The sequence below is a fragment of the Sinocyclocheilus grahami genome, unplaced genomic scaffold, assembly GCF_001515645.1.
Source record: "Sinocyclocheilus grahami isolate Dianchi unplaced genomic scaffold, SAMN03320097.WGS_v1.1 scaffold54.1, whole genome shotgun sequence".
Taxonomy (NCBI): Eukaryota; Metazoa; Chordata; class Actinopteri; order Cypriniformes; family Cyprinidae; genus Sinocyclocheilus; species Sinocyclocheilus grahami.
This window is the reverse complement of record NW_015505233.1, coordinates 5,820,566-5,840,196: the sequence shown is the minus strand read 5'-3', so window position 1 is coordinate 5,840,196 and position 19,631 is coordinate 5,820,566. Positions and strand designations below refer to the sequence as shown.

Here is a 19,631-nt window from a genome sequence, read left to right as displayed (position 1 = left end):
TGCAAAGTTACGAAGCTCAAAGTTCAATGCAAACGGAGATATCGTCTTTTAAAATTCTGGCAGTTTAATGTCTACAAAAACGACTGGTAAGGGACTACAACGAGTTACTTCCCGGGTCCGTTACGTCAAGAACCCAGAATTTTACATAAACCCGCCTCTGGGAAAACGCAGCAAAGGGGGCGAGGCCATGCTGCGCTGCTTTAGAGAAGAGGAAGAGAAAACTAGGGGTGCACGTAAAAATCTATTCATATATGAATTGCGATTCTGTCTTCTAACGATTCTAATGGATTCACAAGTCAAACTGTTCTCTAAAGCAGCGTTCTCATCCTGTTCCTGGCCTCGCCCTGCTGTGCACATGCTCTGCATCTCTCTCTCTCTCATTCAGATTATCAGCTCAGTGAATACACTTATTTTCACATGCTATAGCTATGAGAAGCGTTATACATGTACGTGCGTGCAGTTGCCAAACTGTACTAAAGCTTTAATCAGAATAAAACCGTATATTAAAAGCTAACAGAAGCAGTATCATTTACAAATAACAGCGTATCTAAAAGTATGAGACAACAAACAAAAATCTTAGGCCTACCATTAAAAGCCGTGCTTGCACAGGTTCTGCGTGATCCTCTTCAACAATATCCTCTGTGTCTCAATCGGGCTCAAATTGATAAGCAATATAGACGACGTCATTGTTTACACTACAACCGGAGCACATGCAGCTATGTTGAGGGGCGGGACATTTAGACGCACGCTAGAGGCGGTTTAGCCAATCACAACACACTGGGCCAGCTAATCAATCAGAGCCCATCGTGTATTTCTGAGGGAGGGGCTTCATAAAAGCAGGAAATGATCAGCGCGTTCAGAGTAGAAGGGACAGAGCGGAGTGGAATAAAGGTAAATTATGTGAAAAAATAATGTGTTTTTTAACAAACGAAGCATTAACACATGTTAGACTGCACCCCATAAACACAATCAAGCCTATAAAAAAAAAACAGTCAACCACCCCTTTAAGTTACAAAAAAATCTAATTCAAATAAATGCTGATAATTCAGCTTTATTAGAGCAAATAATGAATACATTTTAAAACATGTTCAATTACAAACAAGTTATTTTAAATTGTAATACTATATTACAATATTAGTTTTTGTACTGTAATTTTGATCAAAGAAAATCAGCCGTGGTGAGCATAAGAAACATCTTTCAAAAACATAAAAAATTCTTAACCACCCCAAACACTTGTTTTAGTATTAGTAGTTTCATGGCAGAAAGTTAATAATATCACGAAAGACAAGAATTAACATTTTGCTGGTTTTGTCTGACCAAACGATGCCATCCCAATTCAAAATTTTATTTGACCTCAGAAGGTATCAAAGGAAAGCAGACACTATAGAGGTTGGTACCTTGGGCCGTGGGGTAAACCAGTTAAGTGGGTTCAGGAAGAATGACTCCGATGTCAGTATTCTGAGCATTTTTGTGACACTAATTATGTCTTTGAAGAGGGATGAAAGAGGAGAAACGATGAAAGATCCTTTAAGCTTATGTAATCACATCACCTACTCTATGCTCCTGTGATACCTGTCTGTTCCTGACAGCATCAACAACAGAATTAGCATCTGTACACAAACATGCTCGCGCTTTTTACAAATGTGAAGACTTTAAGATCATCTTTTGTAGATCTTAAGACGAGAATTACAGTGTCACACCATTATATAAAAATGTGCATTTGAGTGATCTTGGATGCCCTTGATATGCATTTAACTTTCTTCAGATAACAGTCAAACACAAAGACAATTATATTTAATATTTACAGTCATATTATACTGTCAAATGAGGTTATTAAACCAAAAAGGTATGAGAAACCATAGTATATTGTGAATATAGTGCAGCAGAGTACTTGCAATTTCTTTAGTCATGACTATATCTGATTATAGCAAGTGTTTTATTGCTTGTTGCCCCTTTTAGCAAAATATTATTAAAGAGCATCTTTTGACTGGAAGATATAGTTACATTAATAAAAAAATGGGTACAGTGAAATGAAATGACGAATGTCATAGGTGCTACTATATTGTGGATTTACTAGAATGCCGTACTGACCAATCAGAAGCCAGGACTGGATTGGTTTCAAAAACAAGCAGTATGACAGTGTGTGCGCCTGTCTGTGTGCACAGAGCCATTACGAGGACAAGGTGGGGGTGACAAAGGGCGGATCTTCCATAAGAGTCTGATGTGGGAACTTGCGCCTCTGATCTTTTTTCCATCATGCTGTTGCTTGGCACCATGTGACTGTGACGCTGGTCATGTGAGAGAGACAAATCCGCTAGCCACAACAAAGCCAGCGGCAGCCCCCAGTGGGACGACGGCCCTGTCACTCACCCCCACCAAAACTCCCCGGCCCTCCACCAGGGGAGCCGCTCACATGTCTGCCAGTGCCAGGTGTGTGAAATCTCGTATTTGACGACAACACAGAGTAGAAGAGAGGGGAAAAAAAGAGGGGGTCCGGGATTTAGGAATCAAGCCTGGATTATTGTAGTCAACTTTTAAATAGTGCAGCTCGGAAGGGATAAAGTGTGCAGTGACAGGTCATTGTAGCGACGCACAGTCAAATGAAACAAGCAAATAATAAATGGTAATATTAAGCTTGTGTGACATTGTAAGCGAATGACGGATTAGCAGCCGCATCCCGCATCCCAATGCCTGAGCTTCAGCACTGACAGAGCCCTGACAGCATGAAAGAAGCCCTCGCTTTACCACTAAAACAAATAACACGCATACAAACACACTCTTCCATACGCATTCTACAGTGCCAACACTTAAACTATGACCTTTGATGGGGACGACCCAAATAACTGATGCCCTGAAATTGCAAAAAGAACCAAGTGAAAATAAACAAACAAACTTAGTTTTTTTTCTTTTTAATTTAGATTTATCTGATTTAAGATCATGTAAATCACCAGCGTTATTTTAGTGAGATACTATTATGGTGTTTATTAATATTTTGAATGTTTTAATTTTTGTTTTCCATCTTTATTTTAATTCAGTTTTAGTTACTTTGTTGTGTGTTTTTGTCATTCTTAGTAGTTCAAAAAAAAAACGTATAAAACATTTTTATTAATATTATTTCAGTTTTAGTTTTAGATATTTTTGTACATCAAGGTAAACTAAATTAAAATGAGAAATATTGCCTTGGCAACTAGCTGAAATCCTGTTTTTATATTCAATTTTATTTCAGTTAACAGTTTTTTATTTAGTACCAACAATGTTTTTATAATGGTTTTAATTTTAGTTTCAGTTTTAGTTTATTATAATTACCCTCAAGATCACAGTTAAAAATGCCACAACATATACAGTTTACACAGACAATACATTTGACAATTTAAAATAAATGAAAGTATTTCCACACTATTATAATGTCACAGATATACTCAATGTAGTAAATGTTTAACCCAAAAATATGGAAATTTGATGTCTGGCTGCATCTCTTGGGTGGTTAAACACTTTTGTTTGTGTGTGTGTGTGTATATATATATATATATATATATATATATATATATATATATATATATCGGTACCAAAGTAATACAATATTATATTAAAATGGTTTTGTGCAGTTCTACATAATATAACTAGAAAACTGTTATATTACACATAAATTGGCATTTGTAACATACAAATAAGTAAAATTTGCAAATAAGCAACACTTTTTAAATGATATAAATACAGTATTATATTAAAATGGTTTTGTGCAGTTCTACATAATACAATATAAATAGAAAACTTTTATATTACACATAAATTGGCATTTGTAAAATACTACTAATAATTCAAATTTGCAAATAAATAACACTTTTTAAATTATATAAACAATTGTAATCATTTATCTCCAATATTTCATTAACTTTTTTCCCCCACATGAATTAAACAATTTATTTTCTTTCCAGAACTGAATAAAATCTAACAAAAAATTAATAGAACCTTTTTCTCTAGCCTGGCTGATCTTTCCCAATAGCATTCACTTTGGAATGAAGAAAGGTAGTACAAAACTCAAGAGAGGCCGTCACACAAGCACGAGGGTCCAGGCTCGTCTGGTAGGCCCGAGGGCCTGTGTCCATGGCGGGGTGATCTGGCCTCAATAGCCAAATCAGATTAAGATAGTCATCTCAGCCACTGTTGCATTCAAAACAGATAGCATTAATGAAATCCTCACACATTTCACAATCTGCCCCTCTTTCCTGCTAACATTTACTGATTATTTACGGCTAAAGCACACACACACACACACACGCACACACACACACACACACACACACACACACACAGACACACAGACAAAACAAACCATAAGTCACCCAAATGTGAAGTTTCATGAATATTTTTAGGTTACATCAGTTAGATATATATATATATATATATACACCTGTTAAATTACAAATACACCCCAAACAGCTCCAGACGTGACTGCCGTCATTCCAAAATATCAATTAAATATTTGAGCTGCTTTAGCAACTTATAAAAACCACACCTTGATATTTGGAAAACATTAGTGTACAAGATCTTTCCAAAAGTTGCCAGAATGCCTAAATAAGATTGTTTTTCATTTTCAAGGCATGTAATTAGGCCAAATGCTGTGAATAGAAAATTAATTATGTGAATTGAAGGTTCTATTATTATTATTTTTTTTAAATTAGAACCTTATTTAGATATTTACAGAATGATAAAAACCAAATAACTCTGAAGTAAACCTCCGCAACAGGGGGATTGTTTTGCTTGGCATTTTGTTTAATTACAAAATTCCCCTTCATTTGATTTAGATAAAAATCTTTCTAAAGCATTAAGAAACCAGAACAATTACAAATTAATCCTGAATCCTGCTAAGAGCTGGGTGTCTTTACTGAAGGGAAAAAAACAGGCTGGGTGTGGAGAGAAGAGGCCATAAAGAAAAGAAAAAGAAAAGAAATATATTAAACCCTGTGATCACAGCAAGCTCTTCTCATTTCTTATCCACCCGTTTTCTGTTTAATCCAATACCCAGTAATCCAATTTGTCTATCGGAGTTTGAAGGGGAAGATCTCCACTCCTCTGCCACTCAGTCACTTTTTGAACATTTACGATTTATTTTAAGTGGGCTGACTCTCCTCACTCATTCATTCTGTGTGTCTGACTGCCGTATCCTTCTTTTTTTGTTGTCAGGAGTTAAAATGCATGTAAAAGAGAGGGAGAGACAAATAAAAAAAAAAGGAAAAAGAACAAGATGAACAAGGTTTTGTGCGACTGAGAGGAAGCTCATTAAGGCCCAGTCAGGGAGTCTTTCTGAATATGCATGAAGGCAATAATCAGATCTTCACTCGTCACTGAAGGAGAGAGCGGTGAGTACAAAAGGATTGATTTAATTACTTTGAGTGGGTCTGCAATGTGGAGAAGTCTTGTTAGTGTGGGCTCGCCTTGCGCTGCTCTGATGGAAGGTAGTTTAGCTTGCCTTGAACCACAATACCTAATCTAAGGATAAAGCCCCAGCCATTGTGCTTTAAGACGCCTATCACTAGTTTCAAAATGGACCGAACACATTTTCTCTTGTTTAAGCCAACCTAGTTAACCGCTAACCTTTTCCCCTGTTTGCTATTTATCCGGGGATCGCCTCTTTAGGTGACCAATACACTGAAAAAGCAAAAAGAGGCATATAGAAAATCTGTAAAAGCTTAAAAGGTAAATTATTAATTTGACATTAAAATAAAATTAAATCACTTTAAAATATCTAAAACCGAATAAAAGAAATCATGTTAAATCTTTTAAGGAAACTATCACTTATGATCATTTGATGACAAACCAACATATTTACACTAATGGAACATGAGCAGCCAAAGCGCATTACAATTTAATTCCTGTCCCCGTCACTAGGTTTTCAATTGCCACTGGTATTATTGACCTTCAGTTGCTTGCTTTGTGGCTTATGAGGAAGGATTCATAAGCAGAGCGGCATTACATCGAGGATAGAAGAACCGCAGGAGGAAAACAGGATCGCTTAAGTCGCCCTTAATGACAGAAAAGTCTTGGCTATACATACACCGTTATCATACATCCTTTCATGTAATTGTTTGAACGTTCGGTGAGGGGCTGACAGAAGATAGGCTGTACCTTAATACTCGTCTCTCACCCGCCCCTCAGCGCTGTTAACACAAGCAACTCCTCGGCAAACACTGCAGTCCCCCAGCTAATAGCAGACACCTCTCACTTTATGCCGAGTTTGGCAGGGGCAAAGCAAACAAATGGCAGAGAATATATATTTTTTCTCCATATACACAAATTGGATTGCAGTTTTCTCCTTTTATGCAATATTTAAGCAACTCTATCACAATTATGGTTCTATTACTTTAAAGCATTTTTTGACATGGATAGTAACAGCAGAGACTATGTGAATTTTAGCCTGGCTGTCTGAGTTAAGCACCGCGAATCACAAATATGTCCATCTCTGTCCGCAGCCCCCTACTCTATTAAACTGTGTTGGTATTCCCCCCTTCTTTTTAATCAATAAACATTATCACAGGCTGACAGACTATCAGCTAGTTTGGGCCGTTTCTTGCTCCTTAATCCCTGGGTAGCCTGTCCACTATCGCAGCCTCACGATGAGCGTAACAGCCAAGACAGCCAGTTTACATTACAAAACAACAATTACAGCCCTCTTCACAATGGCACTTGTGACAAATAATGATGCAAAATGACAGAAGGGTGGAAAACAGATGAAAAGATGCTCAATGGATAAAACAGTTCGAGTTTTTGTCTTCACGTTTATACATTTGACAGATGCTTTTATCCAAAGCATCTTACACTGCTTTCAAGGTATATATCTGAAGTTCCTGGGAATGAAACCCAAGATTTTGCAATTGCTAACACCATGCTCTACTCTTTAAGCTACAGAAACAATAAAAGATTTGATAAAAGATTTTTTTTTAAATATTGTAGTCCAATCAAATGCCCATTTGTTATAAATAAGGTCAGGACATATCAAGTAAATGCACAGTCATTTGTTGGAATATATGCAACAAATAAACCTCTGAATTTAGAATAAGGACGGCAATATAAATATAAATACGAAGGGGTAGACACTGAAAGTGCCAGTAATTAAAATGTAAAAGAATGTAAGGGTAACTAGACAATTAAAAATCTATTTAATAATAATATTATTATTATTATTAATAATATATAAATATAAAACAAATATATATATATTGCATATAAGTTATTGCAAATTAAGTTACAGAATATAATTAATAATAGAATAGATATAATAAAATAGAATTTTAAAGATTCACCAACCAAGTTAACCCTAAAATGCAAGCATGGACCACTGAACCATAAAAACAGATTTTATAATATGACATTCAGGGTGAAACACTGCAAGCCAGAGGTCCTTTCCTCCTTTCTTTCTTATTTTGACAAATACTATCATTTCATTCTATCACCCACTTTAAGCCTGCTTTTGGGAGCACTGAACACAGGGGCAGAATCAAGGGCCTTTGGAAAAAGCAGAGTACTTCAGGTAATTAAAGCTGGGTGAGTGGCAGACGAGAGCGGTAAAAAAAAGATCACCTGGTGAAGCCCTCCGAAAAGGTGTTTTATTAAAAGCCTTTTACCATACAAGCACGGCACAATGTGTGGACGCCGTATTTTACCACTTGTGCTCAACAGGCCCTCAGAGCAGTAGCTCGGATGAGAGCAGAAACCTATCCCGGTTAATAATCTCATAACAAAAGCTAAAAGACATCATCCTATTAACTAGTGGTCCCCAGCGCTAATGCGAGGTACTGCCTTGTGCCTCTGTATAGAGAACGCAGCTATTAAAAAGGAGTGTGTGAACAGCCGGCAGGAGACTCCATCAGACCCGGGCCCTCTTTCACCCTTTATCTGTCCCCTCTTGTTCGGGAGCTGTCAGTGATATCATGAAGCTGGAGGAAATCGTTGCCGACATTTGTCAAAAACGTTTCATTTTGGGTGTTGTGTTTTAACAGAAACGTGCGAAACGAGAAGATGGAAGTCAACAACATTTCTGTTTTGAGATTTAGATATCGTTCGATTCTTGGCGATAATTCGGAAGAGGAATGCTAGTGACACCTCCCCCTTTCCCTCCAGCACCTCCAACTCCTTGTTGCACATTTTACCTTTTTTCTTTTCTTCTTTCCTCTGTCCTTTCTTTCTCGGGGGGAATATTAAATGAGTGAGCCGGCTGAAAGGCGCTGAGTCGCTGACACAAAAAGCGTTAAAAATTCTCATTTGGTTGTCTTTATTTTGCTAGCACCATGTGGTCCTTGAAGATGTTGAAAACACGGGAAGCAGAGGAAAGATCAGAGCCGGCTCATTAGCATTGGGACAGAACTGGAGAGGCAGCGGTGTATAGTGGGCCCTACTCCAGAGCTCCAGTGAGAGCGGTTGGTGGTAAGCTCCCTGTTTCATTGTGCTTTTGTCTTTCCTCCGGGTCTACCTCACAGCGGGGAGCAACGCTAGCCCCAGGTTACACAAGGGAATTATGGGAAAAAATTATTTTGACCAAGGTGGAGAGGACTCTGTAGTCCGACGTAGGCTTCGTGTGCAAAGATGATGTTCTTGGTGAAATGGCAGAGAAGGTAGAAATGAAGATTCTTAATCATATACTCATTGAATCCATTCTATTAAGTTCAATTTACTCATACAGTCTGGAAAAAACCCTACAGACCAACAGTGTTCTCTGAAAATCATACATCAGTATAAACCTGCAACAGTTATGCAGAAAATATTAGACTTTAGCTATGCATGAAATTTAAAAAGACTGTTTATTACTGAATTATCCTACACATTTTAGCCCAAGGGTTTGGTCGTGATGACAGCATCCACACTGGAGGACTAGATGCCTCATGTTTTGATGGAAAGCGTCTCCATCTCACCCCTGCCTTCCCCAGTCATAGTGAAATGGATAAAGGTCTAGTTGGATGGGTTTATCGGGTAAATCCTGCTGGTTGGCCTGCTATCTTGGATGATGACCCTGAAGAATGTCAACAGCTAATTTCCCCAAAGCTGGAAGGAGTCACCATGGAAGTCATAATCTGCTCCTCCGCAAAGCCCTTGATTCAAATGCCGAATCTCTCCATCTTTTCAAATATATATTAACAGGAATCGTCCACTCCTGCGCACCCATAACACTCAGTTCTGAGAAGGAAATGTTTGGTATCAAATAGTCCAGCTTTCAATTGTATAGAATTGTCTGTAATTTAATGCCTTTACATTGTGGTTACAACAGTTTACTCGAGGAGGTCTGACTACAAACACTGGTCTCCATAAAAAATTACTTGTAATATTGTTAGTATAAAATACTAATATTTTTAGAATTAAAAGAGAGTTTCTGACTGTACATTAAAGAAAATCATGGTGCTAGAATAGGATTAATTAGACGTAATTAGACGCTACTTTGGATAAAATATGCATAATTGCTAAGTTTTCACCTACTTTAATTGCTTGCTTCTGATTGGTTCATATACTTGAATACTTCTTGCCCAACATATTCATGCTCACACCCTGCATCTTCTGTTCCTACCAACAGGACGACAGCAACACCACGAGACACCGGAGGGATTTTTTTGGCCACGTTGTCAGGGGTTGTCTGGTTGACACTAGCTGGCCTCCAAAAAGAGCCCAGGACCAGATTTTACCGAAATGATCAACAACCAAAGCAACAATAGCTTTGGGGGAAGGAGAGAGCAGCATAAATTAATGGCTGATTTCTCTGGCTTTGATGGAATTAGCGGTACTTCTTTTCTCAATGTGCCATGTGAATGTCCTTGCGTTAAACGTTTTTTTTTCCTATTCTCTTTCTTTCTTTCTCTCTCTCTCCCCTTTTTCCCCCTTTTTGACAAGTAAGGCCACCCAGCAGAAAGCAACTGATGCAAAACCCCCAAGTAATCCCTGTGTTTATCTCTCCACTGTGGTAAGTCTGAACACAGACCCCATTATCTCACGGATTTGAGCAAACTTTCATTTATTTGTTGGCCTTGGGTATTCTCTTTCTTCAACTTCGATGCCTGAGTTTAGGATCCCCTGATTCCCCTATTCCAATGTAAATAGATTTGCATAGTGTCACAATGCATCTAGCTGAGGTACTGATTAGCTGACAGAGGGGAGGCCTGTTTGCAAGGGTGGGGGGACCCCAGTAGACATGTACATGTAAAAAGTTGCCTTCCAGGAGGGAGCAGTGAGCACATACATATGTATCTTTGATTGCATGAAGATTCTCAAAATCTCCACACAGCCAAATGGAAAAGGGCTGCTTGGATTCCTGCCCCCATCTCTTGCTCTCAAACCAAAATTAACGGTGTCAACTGCACCTGATTTAACTACTAAAATAGACACAAATGCACAATTTCTTCTGAATTTTCTCACAAAGACGACAAATAAAAAGACATTTAGATGACATGAATTAAAAGGATAGGTTACCCAAAAATGAAAATTCTGTCACCATTAAATCTTCATGTGATCCCAAACCTGCACAACTTTCTTCTGTGAAACACAAATAATGATATATTGAAGAAATGTTGTTGTTCATACAATGAAAGTTAATCTGGTGTTTTTTGGATCTTGACATTTATTGACATTGTATGCACAAAAACAGTTCTTATAAATATCTGTGTGTGTTCCACATTTTAGGGGTGAATTATCCCTTTCAGCATTTAAATGTAATTGGTGTTTATTTAAATGATGTATCGTAATATTATGTAGCACGAACGTAATAATTCTAAGGAGGACTTTATACAGTAGATGCTTTTGACAGTCATCTGAAAGGCTGAAAATCTTGTGGGCCAGCAGGTGTCAATCGTTTGAAGTTACAATAACAAACTACCATTACATATGAGCTATAGTAGATATTTAAACTAGCATTAACAAAAGATGGCAGTCCTGGCCCCACCTACAGTATTTGAAACGCAATCATTTTGGTAAGACATTACTGTGTGTTAAAGACAGGTTGTTTCCATTTAGGAGTATCTCTGTTATCTCATCGACTTAGAACCCTCTAAGCTCTAGCTCTCTGTTTACATACTTGAGGTGTGAAATTCTGGGGGGTTATCAGAGCTTGAGCAACAGTCCATTTAGATTCACGCCGAACCCTGAGAGATGCTGAAATGGCTACCTGTAGAGATGACAAATTAGCACAAGCAGCAAGGACCTGTCAACACCTGCAGAATGTTTTTCTTACTAATATATGATTTGCTTTTATTTGCTTAATCTGCTTTCCAAGTAAACGTCTGAGCAAACGATTGCAGAGGGTGAAAAACATCTGCTGGTCCCTGAGATTTTCAGCATTAAAGATGACTGTCAAAAGCATTTAAAAGTTGTTGTAAGCATTATTTAACAGACAAACTGGCTTGTGATAGCATAATATTACAGTGTACCATGTAAATGTAGAAGATATTTTGAAGAATGTCTCAACTCTACAATGACACTTTCATTGTATGTGGAAAAACACAGACATGTTCCACAGAATAAAGTAAGTCATACAGTTTTAGAACAACATGAGGGTGAGTAAACCAATTGTCATTTTTGGGTGAATTATTCCTTTTAGGCCAAAAGGTACAAGGAAAGAAAAGACGGAATTTGGCAAGGCTAGGATTGAAGCAAAATGGGCTAGATGAGTGTGGAGGTGCTACTCCCTCTGCGTTGTAGTCATTTCCCTCCTGCAGTGTGCCTTTGAATAATTTGCCCCTCCTCCCCCATTAGAGCGGTCGACTCGTCTCCCCGGGCCATGTGTTAGAACAAATTTGAGCAGTGTCATATTGCACGTATTTCAACAAGGCCAATACGGTACCCGCCCAATTTGCTTAATGAATTAAGCTGAGGAGAGTAATGGATGTGCTAACACCATTAGCCGCCCTCCACACATCTGCATTGTGGATTCTGGCGTTTTCTCTTCTCCCCCATCTAACCCTCCTATTTTTCCCCCACTCTTTCTCTCCTCAGGTTTGCTTAAGGACAAATTGATAATGAGTCTCCTCCCTACAGTAACTATAAAAGTCGCTTCCCTCGCTATCTTTCCATCTCTACTAAGCGGCTAACAGCAGAACAATAGCATTTAAATGGTCATTTCCATTAGCTCAAATGAGCTGTTTTGGGTGTCGTTAGCATGTTTTAGCATGCTAAAGGTGGGCTGGGGAGAGCAGCCGTGTGCTGATAAGGTTCAGGTTGTACGTTAGAGGAATGTGTAGCCTAGAGAGGGTCCATACAAAGGGAAATGAACAACAACTGAGCTAGCATAGCAGGGCTGTTAGCACGTGAATGCCCCTAATTACAGGCCAACCCCGCATCATTACACTTAATTGTAAAGTGTGTCTTAATCAGTTTCCATATGAAAAGGTCTATTAATTAAGTGCATGACTGAAATTCAATTATGTTGTCAGGAGACAATTTGTAAACCAAATAATGATCAATCATGCAAACAAGAGTCCAGTGCACCAAACTCTTTTGCTAAGCCTTTTTCTAGTTGAGAACTTCTAGGAAAAATCTAATTGAGGTAAATTAAAAACAAATTTAACAACCACACATATTGAATGACATTCAAAAGTGCAATTTAAAGAAATATTTTAAATCCAAGTTCAAATCCTGCCTGTTTCAAACAAATCCAATCCCATCTCCTCTCTACTGTCCTCTACACTAAAGACAAAAATCCCATAAAAAAGAAAAAAGACAGTCACGCACACCAGTGCCACAAAAACACAACAAAAAACTACAAAAAAAAAAAGGCCAGCAGATCATTGAGGTCTTGGCTGGCATTGTGGAGAGCGGCTCTCTGTTTTTCCGCGCGTATGGAGCCGCAGTGGCACGGCACTAGCTGCTTTTGGCTGGTTCTTACTGGAATGGCAGTCAAAGGGGGGTACGCTTTCGAAGGGAGGGCTTGCTGGTTGGGGGTTTGAATGCGAAGTCAATGCAACTTAACTAATTAAATTGTTTTTGCCTCTCGAACATTCAAACAGCCTCAGAGATTAAAAAGGGCTGATGTGAGGCGTTTTCCTTCTTGCTTCCAGAGACCACTGCCATAAACTGGACAAATGCAAGACTAGTGCTAATGTCTTACAACATGCATTAATTGAGGCTAAAGGTCTAACCTGTTTATATTAGGTAGCAAGAATACATGACTTCACAAAGGCCATCTACGCTGCGTGCGTAACGGTCCGGTGAGAATTAAAACCAGTGGGAAGAACAAAGGCCGCAAAAGCCAGCAGCTGAAAATGGACCATTCTGATGTTAACCAGCTCTTGAAGTCGAGCACATAGTCCAGCACTAAACCTGAATAGGCGGTCACCTCCTGATCCAGCGCTGGCCTTTGGTCGTGCCGATAAAAGCCATCCTTATGAGCCGAATTCCTGCGTTTGTTTCCAGGCTTACTTTTCCGCTACTCACGGCGCACACTTAGCAGGAAGGCTAAACAAGGTCTTTGGTCTTTAAAATTAGAGTGGACAAGCTACTGAACTAGCATGCAAATCCCATGGAGGAGAAAGAATAGGACAGAGGGAGAAGAGGGAAAAAAAGAGAATTGAAAGAGAGACAACAGAAGAAAGAGAACAGCAGAGGGAGAGAAAAAGAGTTTGCGATTACACCGATAAAGCCCGGTGCGTGCCGATTGCGAGAGACATCACAAAACCCGTCTCGTCCCCAGAACCAGGGCGAGTATTATGCTCTAAACACTTTTCCTTCTCTTACTGCGGAAAGATTATACTGGTTATCCTATTAATGCAGCTGAAATGCCATTCTAGTGTCTTTAAGCTCTTGCATAGGAGGTCAAGAGGACTATGCCACCGCTTACAAGCATGCTGTGGATGTAATCTTCCCAAAGTTACAATAATTAATGTTAAGCTTCTTTAGCAATACGTTTCTGAAAGAACTTGCCTGATAATATACTTAAAGCGGTGTTAGCTGTTAGCTGTTGTCTGAGCTCGGAGACCATTTCCCCATGCGACTCACGTAGCCAAGCTTAAATCTTTAGTCAAACTAAGGGGCTGGTTACAAGCATGTTGCCTTAGCCACACAAGCAATTCCATTTCAGTCTTGGCGGAGCTGAGATCTATAAACGCAGACACTCAAGCAATTATTTCTGCATGGCCAACACTGCCTTGGAATGTGGGCACGGTGAATTAATGTGGGAAAACTGAGGGGGGAAAAGCGACAAAAAAAAAATAGGACTGACGTTTTGAGACTGAAATATAAAAAGGTGCACATCCGTTAAGAAGCCCGGAAGAGGACGGCCATGTCTCCGTGAATAAAACAAACATAATGGGCCTCTTCTGACACCGCTGTGCGTCTGTTTTTCTGGCACAGACTACTGTGATGGCTTGTCTGTAAACTGCATTAAGCTGATGATATCCGTCTTGTATGAATTTCTGTGACCGCGGCGGAGAAAAAGAGAACGGATTAGCATGCAATAAAACCTGTGTCAATCTTATCAGACTCAAGTGCAATTTTTAAACATATGTTAATCTCACCTAAAACTCATTCTTTTCCTCTGTGCTTTTTTAAAAATCTCTTATCGAGAACTCTGTAGGTGTGTGGGTTTTAGAGCGCCTTTAAATGGCATTATTTTCATAATTGCGTTCATTGTTGCAGGTTATAAAGCAATTTGAAAATCATATGTATGCATAAATGCATGCTGAGCAGATGTCAGGGAGATGCATTCAGTGGCTTGCTGACTATCAAAAGCCGTGCAGATAACATTTACACACATTTCAATGCTGCATGCTGAAAAAATTTCTATGTGATTCGGGACGGTATTGTGCTCGGACAGAATGGCAAGTGCGCGAATAGCTCTCCTCTCTCGTTTTTGATTTTGCCAAACGTTCAAAATTGATATGTTTAGAAAATCGAGTGACAATAACATATTTAGACGTAATTCCAGGGGATGTGGGCTAACTGAGGTAATAGTTGAGCTGCTGGCGAGTGAGTGTGTGTGAAGGACACTGCTCCCTCTGGTGTGGGAATAACAAGTTCATTAGGCAGGAGCCACCGCAAGCCTCTGTGTTCCCCCGAGCACTCTGCGTTCCGTTTACGGCCTCCTAGCCCATCAGCGGCTGCATCATTAGGGCTCTGCCATAATTAAGAGCTGTTAGAAAGTGAATTCTCCAACTGCAGATTAGAAAATTAAACTATTTACTGATTACATATTAATAGAAGACAACAATGGCAGTCGCCATAAGCTTGGAAGGCAACCAAGGAATACATCTGTGTACTTAATTACCATAAACAATGGTTGCATGGAAATAGAGTTTTATATGCATTCCCTTCTGTAATACGCCTGATATCAGAAGACACTTGACAATTCGTGTTCAATTATCTTCATTCTTTAATGTGCTGTGAACTGCACACAGTAAATAAATTAACCAGCCCAATTACTGTGAATTCATCTGGGAAACAAACGCAAAAAAAACAGCAGACTAAGGCAGAGCGTATAATGAGAGGGGGAGGGGGTATCAGGGATCACGAGTAGTTCTTAATACAGTTTTTATATGTATATAAATATAACTTTATATGTGTGCATACATACAGATATGCATACACATTTATTTAACTTTTGCTTATTTGTTTGCAGTCATCATTGTATGCATGTTGTGAATATATATTCTAAATATGTGACCCTAGACCACAAAACCAGATCATGTTCCATGAAGCTATTTTGTAACCGTATATTTCCTACCGTAAATATATCAAAACTTAATTTTTGATTACAAATGTGCATTGCTAGGGACTTCATTTGGACAACTGTAAAGGTACTTTTCTCAATATTTCGATTTTTTTTGCACCCTCAGATTCCAGATTTTCAAATAGTTGTATCTCGGCCAAATATTGTCCTTTCCTTACAAACCATACATTAATGGAAAACGTATTTATTCAGCTTTCAGATATTTCAGTTTCATAAAAAAAGACCCTTATGACTGGTTTTGTGGTTATATTGGGCGCAACCCTAACTGTACAAATCACATATATTCATATGCCATATATATTTATCTGAATAATTTCTAGTGACATAAAAAATAATTACATGCTATCAAAACGAATAGAAATATGTAGTTAAAAAACTTATGACAATATACAATACTTATTTATAATACTTGTACTAATACAGTGCAACACAGCTTAGCATGATTATATTAAATATGTGTATTCTGAGCATAACATATGACATTTGTTTTGTGTATATTTAGCTATAGAGGCTGTTTCTGGCTGACTATGTTGTCTGTGAACCTGACAGCGGCGTGAATGCACCTGTTTGCAGTGCTAAAATGCGTGCACTAGCTCAGACAGGTAAGCACATTAAGGTGAGACTTGTACATGGGGTCTGGTGTGTAACTGTGCCTCTTATTTCTGTGTGTGAGTGTGTAAATCTTACCGAAATGTCTGGTTTGGTTCTCCACCTGCTAGGGCATTCAAGCCATTTATCATTCAGAACGAGAAAAAAACCCCCTTCAAACAGACACAGCGGCTTTGACTTCAACGGGGTCCAGGTGAGTGTGAAGAGAGCGAGCGAGGGAGGGATGGATGGAAGGTTGGGCAAACACAAAACTCTGATAGTCATGATATCATCCTCAATGTGATGGAGAAGCACAAAAATTCAACCGTCTACTTTCCCCTCCTTTTTTCAACCCTTGCTTCCCGATGCTGCCCTTATGAGAAATGATTGTTTCGTATCAGCATCTGGATGGAAGGAAGCTTTTCTTAAATTTTAGTTATTGAGGCACTGGAGTCTCAGAACGGAGCTCCATGTTTTAACAAAGGCTCCGCAGCCCTTTTTCCCTGCAATACACACCCGAAAGATCGCCCCACATCCTTTCATATGTGTATATGCGAGGAGAAGAGAGAGCGACAGAGGGAGAGAGAGACGGAGGAGGAGAGCAAGCGCATGTATCTATTAATATGTGTCTTTCATTATTTCAACATTTCCTTTTCGGTCCAGCCCCCAAAGAGCAGCCCTCCCCGTTTCTCTTCCTCCCCTCTTCACCCTTTACCCCTCTGCCGTATCCCCCTCTCCCTCCTTCTCTCTCTCTTCTACAGCATATCATTGAAGGCCAGATATGGGGTTCTGTTGCGCATGGCTGCACGGTACTGTTCAATAGTGGCTGGCTGGCGGACGCTATCAGCACTAGTTATCAGCTCCCATGAAGGCTCTCTTATCACGGCAGCCCAGAGAGCCTCCCTGCATCCTCACCGCCCCTTTTCATATCCCCGCTGCCGCCCCAACACCCCGGCTTCAAAGATTCACACTTCCCAAACTCCATAAGAGTTTGTGAACGCTCAATTTGCCAAAACTGTTTACAGTGTAATTGGGCGGCGTACCTGTGTCCATGAGATAGCGCAGACGCTTCTCCACACGCGAGGCCCGCGTGTCGATCTGCCTCTGCTCACTCTCCAGCGCCGCCAGTTCTCCCACCACGTACTGACTGGTGTCTTTGAACGGTTTCTGCTGGGCAAGAACAAACGAGAGGAAGGGGAGTGATGAGAGGTTCGAAATGAAGCATCACATCCTGGGTTTATATAGCTTTTTAATACCAGGGGAACAGTGGTCATAATGATGACTGGTGAACATTGCTTTAATTAATGAAATGTTCTTTTTTTCTGCTTTTTTTTTGGGAAATGACGTACCGCTGTCAATTTTTAAAAGTGATAAAAATGACATACAAACATTCCTAAATTAGGCTAATTACTAAGATGGTTAAAATCAAAACAATTTTTTTTATAAAAATAAAAAGATTTTAAAAAGTTAAAAAGAAAGAAAGATAAATAAATAAATAAAAAGATTAGATATATTAACATAAAATAAAAGTATTGTGTTAAAAATGGAGTACATTTACAAAGAACTACTCAGAGCTACTGTACCATAAAGTTTTCTGACTATGTTTAAAGCTTTATTTATTTATTTAAATAAATAAATAATTCCTTATTTATTGCCTTAATTCCTAGCATAATAATATCTGTTTCTGCAGTTACGGACTGTAGCTTTAAATGCCGAGGTATGACTATGTGCATGAATTTATTACATTAACATATTATACATGTATGATGAAAGTATTCTACTGTATGATAATTTTTCTGACACGGTTTGAAGATTTATTTTAATTTATTTATTGCCTTAGTTCCTGCTGTAATAATATCTGTTTCTGTATATAATAACTGTAGCTTTAAATGCTGAGGTTTGAATTCATATGTAAAGCCTCAGGCAGGAGGGTGTACTTACACACCAATATAAACGCGAAACGCTAAATGACCTCAGAGAGAATCCAGTATTACAGCAGTCTGGAGACTGACACACAGAGAGACCAAATTGAAATATACAGGAGAGGTGGGTCAGTGCCTAAGGGCCTATCAGCAGGGATCTAAGAGATCTACGCAGCACATGCTTGTGCTCAGATTCACTCATGTACACATTTGGAGACACGCTCCCTTTCTCTCACACGTGGCCCTGGTGGCAGCAGCACCCTCTGGCTCGTGGGAAATACTGGAGTGAGGGATGAGATGGTGATTAGGGAGAAATAGAGTAATTAAACTGCACGCTTATTTCTGAGTGTGTGATAGTGACAAGCACTCCCACCCCCTCTTTATTCCACTCGTTTATCGCCCCCCTCTGTCCTCTCCTCCTTCCATCCTTCCTACTCTTCTGAGATAGAGGGGGAGGGGAAAAAGAGTGCTAATTTAAATTCACATCCTAAAGATTGCTGCAAATATATCTATATATTTAGTGCTGATGCACCTTATTTCATAATAGGAACGAGGGAAATGGGGAAGAAAGTTTTTTTCCATCCAAGACAGCACTTTTTCTGCCTGAGTCCTCCTGCTGTCCATCAAACTCCACCTTCCTCTTCCTTGCTGCTCTATCAAATACTTCTCCCACAAATCAATTTTACACATGATCAGCCCCCTCCCCTCTGCTCTCGCCTCTCTGCCATAATTAAGTGTTGAAATTTCCATATATATTATATTAATGCAAACATCATTCGCTGGGTAATTCAGCTTGAGCTGGGTAATGGGCAAGTTCAACACCCATTAACCCCTACACAGAGAGGGGCAAAGCTGGTCTCTACTGACCTTCCCCTCTCTCTCTTTCTGTGTCTCTATCTATCTCACTCTTCCCAGGGTATGTTTCTCTATTGCTCTGGCCCTATATATGGTGCCACAATAATTAAAATTTCATTAGATCAGCCTACATGGAGAGAATAAATGAAGATGGGACAAGAAAAGATAATTATATAAATATATATATATATATATATATATAAAACATACACACACAATATATTTATGTACACAATATATAAAATATATACAATATTTTTATATTTTTAATTATATTTTCAATAATTTAAATTAATAAAATATTTAAAATTAATAAATTACATTTGAACCATTTAAAAATGTAAACATTCAAAACAAATGAAAAGGGTTCGGAGAAAAGGATATACAGGAGGAGTGAAAGAGGTATATCTACTACTCTGTCCATTTCCTTTTTTTTTTATCTTACAATTATCAGGGAACAGCAGTCTAACTTGGCTGCTCTCTTCAGATTTAGGGAAGAACAGATTGACATCAGTGTTAAAAAACCTCTCTGGCCCTCAGACAGATGTGAGGGACTGTGTGCAGGTTTGACG

The 19,631-nt window shown here is 38.9% G+C and overlaps 1 protein-coding gene across 1 annotated transcript in view; it reads right to left on the bottom strand.

The window, feature by feature from the left end:
- LOC107583560 (EH domain-binding protein 1-like) overlaps positions 1 to 19,631 on the bottom strand; it is a 124,001-nt gene that overhangs the window by 14,005 nt on the left and 90,365 nt on the right. The window contains exon 17 of the mRNA XM_016269829.1: positions 17,326 to 17,449. Within this exon, the coding sequence (XP_016125315.1) occupies positions 17,326 to 17,449 (124 nt within the window). The remainder of the gene's footprint in view (positions 1 to 17,325; positions 17,450 to 19,631) is intronic.